At 34.8% G+C, this 12,958-nt stretch overlaps 1 protein-coding gene across 1 annotated transcript in view; it reads right to left on the reverse strand.

The window, feature by feature from the left end:
• The window catches only part of arhgef11 (Rho guanine nucleotide exchange factor (GEF) 11), a 58,987-nt gene that overhangs the window by 8,228 nt on the left and 37,801 nt on the right, over positions 1–12,958 (reverse strand). Inside the window, exons 31-37 of the mRNA XM_073836737.1 lie at positions 11,852–12,028; positions 10,578–10,659; positions 9,012–9,074; positions 8,887–8,921; positions 6,183–6,347; positions 4,555–4,788; positions 481–555 (exon numbers count right to left, since the gene is read on the reverse strand). Of these exons, the coding sequence (XP_073692838.1) occupies positions 481–555; positions 4,555–4,788; positions 6,183–6,347; positions 8,887–8,921; positions 9,012–9,074; positions 10,578–10,659; positions 11,852–12,028 (831 nt within the window). The remainder of the gene's footprint in view (positions 1–480; positions 556–4,554; positions 4,789–6,182; positions 6,348–8,886; positions 8,922–9,011; positions 9,075–10,577; positions 10,660–11,851; positions 12,029–12,958) is intronic.

A 12,958-nucleotide genomic window follows, 5' to 3' on the forward strand; every position in this document is an offset into this window, starting at 1 on the left:
TGTCCATAATTTATTAAATACACAATTTCATTATAGTTAATATAATACATGTATCAAAAAATTTAAATTAATTTCAGCACTAAATAAACACATAATTCTTTATAAATGACTCTGTAACTCCCTAATTTTCTAAATCAAAGCTGATTGTCAGTTTATAGAACCCTTTTAAAGGTTGACAAAAAAAAAACAAAAAAAAAAAAAAAAAAAAAACTGTTGATTACAACAGGAAACGTCCTTAAATGATGAATGGTTGAAGCTCACAAAAAGAAAAGAACAACACAGAGAGATGGACTGCATCCAGATCATTCAGGACCGGTTTACAAAATTGAAACCAAATCTCATCCCGGATTAAATTTCACAGTCGGTTGAGACTGAAAACAAGCGATGAAGTTTGAGACGAGCCGCAATTGTTTGGAGGAAACCGGCCCAGAATGCATCTGCTGAGAATACTGTAATCATATATATATTCATTAGCCCCACCTCCGTCCCGAGACGATTGGCCGGCGGTGACATCATCACTGATGTCGTCAGGAAGAGAACAGCCCGCACCCAAAACTGTGTGTGAAAGACAGAGAGAGGACGTGTGTGTGTGTGTGTGTGTGTGTGTGAGAGAGAGAGAGAGAGAGAGAGAGAGAGAGAGAGAGAGAGAGAGAGAGAGAGAGAGAGAGAGAGAGGGGTGTGCAGAAAGATGGGCGTTGTGTGTGTAGTTAGAAACAGACAAATACAAGAAGCCACAGCACCAGTACATCACAGAGAGAGAGAGAGAGAGAGAGAGAGAGAGAGAGAGAGAAAAGGTGTGTGTATGTGTGTTGTGGAAAGGTAGCAGAGAGAGAGAGAGAGAGAGAGAGAAATGAGAGAAGTGTGTTAAATCACATAAGCTTCATCACAGTGAGCTCTGAGCACATGCAGAGAGACAGACAGAGACAGAGGGAAAAAAGAAACACAAACGCTTCAATTCTCTGAAAGATGAAGGGTTTTACAGCAACAACATTCAAGCTCCCTTTTAATCAAAACTATTTAAAAAAAATAAAATAAAAAATAGGGATGCACCAAAATGAAAACTCTTGGCTGAAGCCGAACAAAATAACACACTTGGTCAAAGGCTAATTACCAAACACGGTTTTTCGTGTTTTCCGCCATGCATTTTGCCAAATTAAATAGCCAATATTCGCTTTAAAAAAAAAAAAAAACAAACCTTCAAATTTTTTTTTAAATTATTTAACACTGAACATATTTTAACATTCTATAAAACATTACAGCCAACCAACCAAGGCTCTACGCTTATTTTCTTGTTAGGAGCACAGTCACATTTTTTTTAGGAGAAAATTCTAAAAAACTATCAAAAAATCTAATGAAAAATTAGCCTTCCCATTACAAGGTGATATTTGACTCCTTAAAGAGATTAGCAGGGGAATTTAGTTTTTATCTTTTCATGTTTAATGAGGCTCAGAGGTGGCATGAGTGCAATCAAATTCATAAATTCATGTTGAGATTAATGTGTTAAATTAGGGCTGTCAATCGATTAAAATTTTTAATCGCGATTAATCGCATGGTTGTCATGAGTTAACTCGCGATCAATCGCACATTTTTATCTGTTCTAAATGTACCTTAAATTAATACTTTTTAAAGTTTTTAATACTCTAATCAACAGTGGCATGGACAAATGTGACCCTGGACCACAAAACCAGTCATAAGGTTAAATTTGACAAAACAGATTTATACATCATATGAAAGCTTTCTATTGATATGTGGCTTGTTAGGATAGGACAATATTTGGCTGAGATACATCTATTTGAAATCAGAAATCTGAGGGTGCAAAAAAATCAAAAAGACTGAGAAAATCACCTTTAAAGTTGTCCAAATTAGGTTCTTAACAATGCATATTACTAATCAAAAATTACATTTTGATAGGTTTACAGTAGGCATTTTACAAAAAATCTTCATGGAACATGATCTTTACTTAATATCCTAATGATTTTTGGCATAAAAGAAAAATCAATAATTTTGACCCATGCAATGTATTTTTGGCTATTGCTACAAATATACCCCAGCGACTTAAGACTGGTTTTGTGGTCCAGGGTCACAAATATGGATGCTTTAAGCAAATATGTGTTTATTATTAGTGAAACCATCCTCGACATAGAAGATGAAGATTAACTTGTTTCAAATGTCATAGATGTTTTTCAAATAACTTGTTCATGTCTATTAGACACATGAAAAAAAGAACATAGAAACACCAGGTTCCCATTGCTTCTCGTTCTTTGCACTGAGCAATACACTTCCACAAGCCTGTTTACATTATTTGCCGGACAGGGCAGCTCACTTCTGAACATGCAAAATCTACATTTATTATTACATTTCTTTAACTATGGGCTAGGTAGTGGGTCAAACTGAAAATGCGCGCTGTGTTAATCGCGCGTTAATAAAATTTGTGCCGTTAAAATGAATTTGCGTTAACGCGCTATTAACGCGTTAATTTTGACAGCCCTATTTTAAATATATAAATGTTGAATACAGAAATATTAAATGATTTAAATAACTGAAAAGATCTGCCAGCAGGTGGTGGCAAGACACTGATTTAGTTACTGAATCATTCATTCATTTGATTTGTTCGAACGGCTGGTTCATTCAGGAATAAAGCAAGTGACTGTCTTTATGAATGGGAAATTAAATCATTTCACTAGATTCGTTTAATAACGCACATTAATTCATAAACGAAACACCGCTGTGTTTGAGTGGAGATGGGCAGCGGCTCAGTTGTGACTTGTTTCAGATTATTTCTGAAGACGAAATAGAGCAAAATCAGACAATGTAAGTCACTTAGTAATAACTTCTTGTTTATTGAACTGTTGTATTAAATCAATATCTCATTTACAAACTCCCGTTTTTTAAATTATTAAAAGCTGTCACTCATCAATCTCTAATTTACACTCTCTCTCCACTTTGTTTATAAAAAGGATTCATCAGATGTGTCTGTGATACATTACTCAACGTTGCAAAAGCACATAGAAACCTTTGAAGCTCCCCTCCGCAAACACAAATATGCTGATCGGGTCAGTTGCACATGGTGCTCCTAAATATATTTTTTATAATCGCACGCAGTAGTTTTCAGTCGCTAATTCAAGTGAAATGTCGGAGCCCTGCCAACAAAGCACAATTTAACTGAAGATTAATAAAGTAGTAAAATAATATTCTTTGTCCATTTTTAAGACCCCCTTCTTGAATCAGGCATGTGTTTTTAATGTACAAATAAATGCAGCCTTGCTGATCAAAGGAGAATGGTATAATAAATGTATTAATAGAGCTGATGTAATGATTGTTATCATTATTTTTTGTCTTACTTTATTATTTTATTTCACAAAACAACCAGTGTTGTTTTTGTCAATGATGACGATGACGAAATCATTTCGTTGACGCCACTTTTTTTCATGACGATAACGAGACGATGGCGAGATAAAAATGGCTCGTTGATGACTAAAACATGACGAGACGTGTGTGAGTTTGTTGACGAGACGAGAATAGACGAAAATGTTAGTGGGTGGTCCGTCAGACGTTTAAAATGCATGACATTTCTGTTTATTGTGCATGCCAATTAAAACCGGAAAATATCTGCCGCTATGGCAAGCCGCTTTAGCATTAAATACACTTTGCCATACTAGTATGGCAAGCCGTTTTAGCATTCCATCCTTGTTTGTCTTTTATGTTTTAAAACATTCCTTCATTATTGTAATTATTGGTGAAAATAGTCGATCCGGAAGCTCACATTGTGTTGAACTATAGATCTGCTATTTTCAGAACTTACAAGTGACACTACCCAACAGCAAAATACTTACTGACCTACATTAATTTGTTAAAAGACTACTTTTTCCCCTTTTTTGACTAAAACTAGACTAAAACCTTTTTGACTTTTAGTCGACTAAAATTGGACTAAAACTATCACATATAGAAGTGACTAAAATTTGACTAAAACTAATAAGCATTTTAGTCCAAAAGACTAAGACTATGACTAAATCTAAGATGGTTGTCAAAAACAACACTGAAAACCACAGTACAATTACAATGCTAACATTTATGAATGTTGACTTTTATTTTGTCGGAGAGTCGCAGGAAGACCTCAGTACTACTATTTGCTGACAGCAGCAGATTTATGAATGATTCTCATCACGTAGATTTTCCTCACACTTTCAACTTCAAACCATGGCAAAGGAGCACCAACCAGCCCTTTCTCTTCTCATGGAAGACATGCGATGCGACACTAAACAGTCTCTCGCTGTCAGTGCTTGCAATGATTTTTGCGACTTTCTCTGACAGTTTTAAATGCTTCCACTTCCACACTGCCCACATGTTTGCTGCATTAGTGCGCGCTTCTATTTGATCATTGTTCGGTATTATTTATTCAGCTTTTTCTTTTGGCCAAATAATTTCGGTTTGCTGAACATTCGGTGCATCCCTGTTTTAAATATCGAAGGACAACCGTGACTTTAATCACTATATTTTGCTTCAGAATTATGCTATGATCATGAAGTTGCTGATTATCGGCACCAGAGAGTTTACCTTTCCTCACGACCTGAACAGGTGGTAGAAGCACCTCCGGAGGCGGAGTTTCTACATGCTGCTCCTCCTCCCATTGGCTGGGACTCTCGCTGGGGGCGGGATCAGGTAATTCTGCTCCCGTTCTATCTGTGAAAGGACTCCTTTCATTGGCCGTCTCATTTGTGGGCGTGTCATCCGAATCTTGACTCCATCCATCCTCCAGGTCTCTGAAGATCAGGTGGCGGAGGGTTTCCACTGAGAAAACGAAGGAAAATGTTCACTTAATAAACAAGATACTCGAGCAGAACTGTGTTGCTTGTTTTGTTTTACGACTTACATAAACACAACAGCTAGATACTTAATTTTGGATAGACATAACTATTCTTTACAAAGCTATTTATTTCAGATCTATTCTAGTACAATTAATACACCATTTTATTAATGTTTTTAAATTATTAATATTTGATGAATATTTAGCATTTTTTTAAAGTTTTTAATTTCATTTTAGTTTAAGTTTCAGCTATTTTTTTCTAGCTTTTTATATTAATTTATATTAAGCCTAATTTATTTACTCATTTTAGTAATTTTAGTTTTTAAGACATATTTTAAGTTAGTTGCCGAGGCAACATTTCTAAATTTTGTTTCAGTTTTCCCATCTATTATTTAATTTAATTTAATTTGAAGAGTGGTTGGTTGGCGTTTTATTTTTAATTTTTTTTTTCCAAGTTTAAATTAAATTAAATTAAATTAAAACATCGAAAATAATTTAAAAAAAATAAAACACCAACCAACCACTGTTCAAATTAAATTAAATTAAATAATAGATGGAAAAACTGAAACAAAATTTAGAAATGTTGCCTCGGCAACTAATTTAAAAACTACAATTTCTAAAATTAAAAAATAAATTAGGCTTAATATAAATTAATATAAAAAGCTTAAAAAATAGCAGATACTTAAACTAAAATGAAATTAAAAAGTAAAAAAGAAAAAATATTCATCAAATAATAATAATTTAAAAACATTAATACGGTATATTAATTGTACTACAGTAGACCTGAAATAAATCGCTTTGTAAAGAATATTTCTGTCTAGCTATTTTGTACAGTAGTTTGTACTTGTACAGTACAGTATTTGTACAGTAGTTGGTTTGCGTTTTAAAAGGTTTGTTCACCCAGACATGTGAGGCATTTTTATTATGGATAAACGCACTTTATTGGACTTGTTTTGGACTGATGAAGAGAAACACCCACCCATTGCCAGAACAGAGCTTGGAAATACCAGGATAATTTTTAATATAACAATATACTCCTATTATGCCTGGAGGGTGAGTAAATAATGGGCTAATTTTTAATTTTGGGTGAACTAACCCTTTACAGCCTTTCTTGGCATTTTCATGGCAAGTATAAACAGTTGAAATAGTGCAAAAGAGCAATTGAAAAACAACAGCAATTAATATTATAATATTAAACATTTTACCATGACTGATTTTTTTTTATTATTTATGTGTTACAATCAGATGGTCATGCTCTTTGACGTCTTCTTACAAAAACGGACGTCTCTTCTCGTCTAAGAGGGCGACTCCTGAACAGAGTTTATGTTGTAGTCAAAACTGTGACTGTGAGACCAAGCGAACAGAGGGAATCTCTCACCATCATGAAGAGCAGCTTCTGCGACACCGGCTTTATTTTGGAGGAAACCGTCCCTGTCCTCACGCAGACCTGTGTCTGATCCGTCCGTCGGTGTGGTGTCGGGTGTAAGAGCGCATTCATCATCACTAGCAGAGTCCCGCTCCAGAGACACAGACTCTGACACATCTAACAGAGTTGGGAAAATGCCATGTCAAGCTCTCTTTTATGAATAAATAATGCATTTCCCTTTTAGAATGTTCCATCCATAAAATTGAGATTTATGCATGATAATAAATAATTCCATTGACATGTGGTTTGCTAGGATAGGACAATATTTGGCCGAGATACAATTATTTGAAAATCTGCTAACTGATGGTGGAACCTAAACTTTGAGAAAATCGCCTTTAAAGTTGTCCAAATTAAGTTCTTAGCAATGCACATCACAAATCAAAAAATAAGTTTTGATATATTTACGGACGGAAATGTACAAACTATCTTCATGGAACATGATCTTTACTTAATACCTACAAAAAAAATAAATCATTTTGACCCATACAATGTATTTTTGGCTATTGTTACACAAGACATTTTTAAAGGGTAACTCTCAATCGTAGTTTTGCAAAAACTATTAAGTTGTAAATCAGGTTAAAGGGATGGTTCGGAGTAGAATTGACTTCATTGCTATGCACTCTGAAGCCCATGTAAATACCCCATCCGAAGTTATTTTTACCTTAGTCAAACATTTATGGAGATATTAGAGTTTTTCGAATTGCTTGTAACAGGAGTGAATGGTACATGTGATGTATCTCGTAAATTGCACCACTAAATGTGCAAGTAATCTTACCAAACTTGTACAGTAGTGTAAATAGGTTATGTACTCACAAAACGCTGCATCAGAACATTTGTAAGTCCACCATGACTGTTTTAAAAACACGTTTTAGCCGATCCCTACTAGTCTCAGAAACTACAAGTCGACGTCACTTCCCTGGTTTGAAAAAAGCATGTAAAAGTCCTCCTACTACATCTGTGTGCATGTCAACTTGTAGGAGGACTTTTACGTGCTTTTTTCAAACCATGGAAGTGACGTCGACGTGTCTCCATTTGTAGTTTTTGAGACTAGTAGGGATCGGCTAAAACGTGTTTTTAAAACACTCATGGTGGACTTACAAATGTTCTGATGCAGCGTTTTGTGAGTACATAACCTATTTACACTACTGTACAAGTTTGGTAAGATTAATTGCACGTTTAGTGGCGCAATTTACGAGATACATCACATGTACCATTCACTCCTGTAACAAGCAATTCGAAAAACTCTAATATCTCCATAAATGTTTGACTAAGGTAAAAAAAACTTCGGATGGGGTATTTACATGGGCTTCGGAGTGCATAGCAATGAAGTCAATTCTACTCCGAACCATCCCTTTAAGTTGTGGGCAAGTTTTTATGCATTTTCTGATAAGCAAGTATGCATTAAAGGACAACTATTGCCAAAATGCAACCTGGGCTGTTTTTTTTTTTTTTTTTTTACTGTAAACGAGACAAACTTATATCTAAAAGCATAATTACAACAAACGAGCCGTTTTTGAGATTGACCGTTATTTTGTTTTGTGGTCAGTGACCAGTGAATGGGAGAACTAGGGGCTTAAATTTTAGAGCATCAAAATGGATATTTTTACGACACTAAGAAGACTCGACACACCATGAAACTTTGCTGGAAGTATGGCCTGGGTCTCTACACATGAACTCCAGCATTGAGAACATTGTTTGTGTTCACAGAGTTTACTAAAAAGAAAGGTTTTGAACAACTCACTTTCACTGTTTGAGTTTCCGCTCGCGGCCGTCTTGCCAGTCAAGTAGTGTCCATCTCCGAATGCGAGGAGAGTAAAGGTGGATAGCTCCTAAAGCATATTTCCATATAAATGCACGGCTAATTCGTTGTTTTGTCGCAAGTGAAAAACAATATTAACCTTCTAGTTGTAAAAAGAGCCTCATATAAGAAACATTAATATATAAGAATCTCTCATTCGGAGATGGACACTTCTTGACTGGCAAGACGGAAACTCAAACAGTGAAAGTGAGTTGTTCAAAACCTTTCTTTTTAGTAAACTCTGTGAACACAAACAATGTTCTCAATGCTGGAGTTCATGTGTAGAGACCCAGGCGATACTTCCAGCAAAGTTTCATGGTGTGTCGAGTCTTCTTAGTGTTGTAAAAATATCGATTTTGATACGCTCAAAGTTATGCCCCTAGTTCTCCCATTCACCGGCCACTGACCACAAAACGAAATCACGGTCAATCTCAAAAACGGCTCGTTTGTCCTAATTATGATTTTAGATATAAGTTTGACTCGTTTACAGTAAAAAAAACAGCCCAGGTTGCATTTTGGCAATAGTTATCCTTTAATCTCATTAAAAGTACGAATTAATTAAATTAGTAAAAATGTGAAATATTTTTACAATTTCAAATAACTGCCTTCTATTGTAATATATGTTAAAATATAATTAATCTCTGTGATCAAAGCTGTATTTTCAGCATCATTACTCCAGTCTTCAGTGTCACATGATCCTTCTGTAATCATTCTAATACATTTCTAATTATTATCAACGTTGAAAACAGTTGTGCTGCTTCATATAGTCTGAAATCTACAATACATCTTTCAAAGGTTCCTTGATGATACGAAAAATAATAGAAATAGACTAGAAGTTACAGAACCCTTGTCTCTTACCTAATGGACTAGCGGAAGAACGCACATCTGAGGACCTAAACCAGAGCAGACAGAAGTTCATCAGTTATACTCATGTATGATACGGCTGTAGTATTTAGTGTTTATGTGCTGATGGTGTGACGTACGCTGCTGGTGATCCTTGTTTACTCGTGGCTGCAGTGATTGTCTTCTCCAGCAGATCTTTCCAGCTGTAAGGAAACGTCGATTGAGTTACTAAACTTTCAAATGTATGAAAAATTAGAAAAACATAGTCGTAGATTGCTTATAACAACTACCCATTTTTTCCCCTCTGTTAAACACAGCCGGTAGGGGTGGGCGATATGACCTAAAATTAATATCACGGTATTTTCATCTTTTGAACGGTGATGGTACAATCACGGTATTACTTTTTTTTGATACATTTTGGGAGGAGTAGCCTGTCCTGTCCCTTTAGTATGTGAGTAAAGTTAATATTTTTATAATATAATAAGTAAATGGTGGGTATCCTTATCAAAAAGAGACATGGGAGAGTATGCATTCTTAACGTATTTATTTTGCAAAAAACCTACAGATCTTACTTGGTGTACAACAAAACAAAAATTATTTTTTATTAAAATTTAATTTCTGCAATATTTAAAACCTTTAAATAACTAGGGGAAATCAACCCAAGGCAACAGTTTAAAAGTAGACCAATTCTGTGGGAAAAACGTGGACTTGGCAACCCTGCATCCAACACCAGCTGCTGGAGTTAATGTCATTGCACATGAGTACGAAATTTTCGTCCGAGATTTTTGCACGTTAAAAAAAATACAGGTTATGTTAATCGAGTTTACACACTGCCTCTGAAACTTTCATCCGTCATAAAAAAATTCAGATCGTGTTTGATTTTCTGCATTTTCGCATCCATAATAAGCATTTTGATAAGGATGGCGAATATTTTGAAAAACTAAAAAAAAAAAAAAAAAAACGCATACGAAAATCTGAATCGGTGTACAATGACTTGAATTTGAATGATCGCGGGTCGAAAGTAAAGAGAGATGACAAACAGACTGGAGGATTTGCTGCAATCTTGTACTCACTGACAAATATCTATTATAAGAAGTGCTGCTCCCTTTACACAGAGTGTGCGTTATCGCAAAATCGAAAGTAAAAGTAAACAGCGCGAGCACTCATTTAAAAGCGATTTCTATACCCTGCATATTGAAAGTGCGAAAATTATATACAATATTAGAATATTTGCGTGCGCCGATAAGAAAAAAATATGGAGTCCCGGTCGTCCCGATCGCCACTTCGCCCCTGGTATAGGCTACAGGCCCGACCTTTCTTCACCATGTTTCACCAGTCGTTTAATGGCCACTCCCCTTTTACCTACCACCTGCAAAGCTGATACGAATATGTTTATTTATATAACAAGATATATAGTATAAGGACAGGTATTCAGACCACAACTGAACGTTTGAAGAAAATGTAATGCCTTCTTATGTAGAATGAGCTATTATTGATGTAAATGCAGCCGTTCGAGGCACAGAATTGATTTATTACAGTATTGACGGTATTAGAAAATCCATGTCGTGGCGAAATGTCACACCGGTGCTGACTATGACACCGGTGTACCGCCCACCCCTACCAGCCGGAATAAATAAAGCTCTCTGATAGGCTTCAACCCTGTCAATCAAACACAAGCAGCCAATGAGGATTGAGCAGAGACTCACGTGTTCTTCTCTGACAACGTCCCGGCCACCAACTCATAGATCTGGCTCTCTGACGTGCTGATCACATACAGCGCTTTATTGTCTGCCAGATGAAAAGTTCATTAAATGTTTGTCTCTTGTCCATCCATCATCATCATTTCAAGAATGCTCAATATATATATAACAGGGCTCTACAGTCTGACCATTTCACTCACATTTGTGACTGAAAACTACTACGTGCGACTACGAAAAAATATTTCGGAGCACAAGTGCGCTGAGGGGAGTTTTCAAAGGTTTCTACATGTTTTTGCAACGTTGAGTAATGTATCACGGACATATCTCATGAATCCTTTCATAAACAAAATATAGAGAGTGTAAATAAGAGATTCATTGTCTAGTGTAGAGAGCCTTGTTGATTCTAATGGAACTAAGATGAGTGACAGCTTTTAATGATTTTTAAGCGAGTTTGTAAATGAGATGTTGATATAATACAATGGTTAAATAAACTTAAACTTAAGTTAATATTAAGTGACTTTCATTGTCTGACTATAACTCTATTGGCTGATTTTGCTCTTTTTCGTTGTCAAAAGACAATAAAACTGAGCCGCTGCGCATCTTCATTCAAACACAGCCGTTTCGTTTACGATCGAACGTGTGTTTTCAAACAAATCTAGTGAAATGATTCACTTTCCCATTCATAAAGACAGTCATTTGCTTTATTTCTGAATGAATCAGCTATTCGAACGAATCAAATGAATGAATGATTCAGTAATTAAATCAGTGACTTGTCGCCACCTACTGGCAGATTTAGTTTCATTTTAAAGTATCTTTTCAGTTATTTAAATTATTTAATATTTCTGTATTCAACATTTTAGATTTAAAACATTAATCTAAACATGAATTTATGAATTTGACTGCACTCATGCAACCTCTGAGCCTTATTAAACATGAAAATACACCTACAAGCCACTTTTGTGTTCTTCTGTGGCACCTCTGTAGTACAAATTAATTTCATTTGATAGGTAACTTATTCTGATCCCACCTGTTCTTATTCTGTTTTAATTAGAAATTTTGAAAAGCTTAAAAAATATAATAAAAAAAAAAATCTACATAAAAGGTAAAAACAAATTCCCCTGTAAATCACTTTAAGGAGTCAAATATTACCTCGTAATAGGAAGTCCAATTTCTTTAATAATAAAGTTTTTGATTATTGTTTAGAACAATAAAATTTAAGTTTAAGTTAACAGAAAAGCAAGCGTAGAGCCCTGTATAAAAGCGGGATGTGTTTGACTTACCTGTTGCAACCATTCGAACGAGGGCAGTGTCGAGGCGTACGATTGGACAGAATGGGATTTTGAGGTCTGTAGCTCCGCCTCCGCCCAGTGTGCGTGACGGACAGCGCAGGATGAGCCGTTCGTCTGGACCCCTCTGAAGCAGCACCAGCAGATCTGAGAGCAGCAGCGCCTGGACCTCTGAAATATTCACAAACAAATCAATGATTAGAAAACAACTGCAAACTTTAATTCATATGTAGAAGCACTGAGCTCATCTGTGTGATACTCAGGGTTATTATAGTCAACTAAAACTATAAAAACAGTACGACCTAAATAAATGTGAAATGCAATTTAATATAATACAAAACAACTTAAGCTTCTTTGATTTTAACTAATTCCCAAAGGAACATTTCTCATTTTTTACTTGATTTATCTAAAACAACACATTTTTATTAATAAAATCTCTATTATATTAATAAAAAAAATACTAATACATCTATATAGACATATAAATAATACGTAAAAACAAGCAAACAAAAAATTACTAAAACAAGCATTACCTACATTTTAAATGAAAACAAAAAAATATAATTGTAAATTAAATATACACCATTTTTTTGTTTGCAATATATGAATTATAAAAAAAAAATAAAAATGTATTAGTAGCTCAATGATACTCAAGTGTACAACCAAAACCTAAGAATGAACTTTTAACAAATCATTTCAAATGCTGCAAGATGTTAATATATTCTAATATAATAAAATATATTTTATATAAACATATAATAATCAGGCACGTAAAATGCTAAAGGCAAAAGAGAAAAAACTAACCCTAACTAATGTTATTTTTATTCTTATTTAAATGATAAAAAGTAAGTAAATCAATTAAGAAATACTCTACTAGTCAAACGTTTTTTTGAATAGAAAGATTTTATGTTAATTGGCAATTTATATAATATTTAACATCAAAATGCTCATCTTGTCTAGCTCTGAGTGAACAGTGTATTCTGGTTCAAGACATTTAGGGTATGTCAAAAAACTCCAATCTCATTTTCTTCTCCAACTTCAAAATCGTCCTACATCGCCGACCCAGTGTTTACAAAGTGAAAGTGCAAAAAAGAAAAACAC

Source organism: Garra rufa, chromosome 3 (assembly GCF_049309525.1).
Source record: "Garra rufa chromosome 3, GarRuf1.0, whole genome shotgun sequence".
NCBI classification, from domain to species: domain Eukaryota; kingdom Metazoa; phylum Chordata; class Actinopteri; order Cypriniformes; family Cyprinidae; genus Garra; species Garra rufa.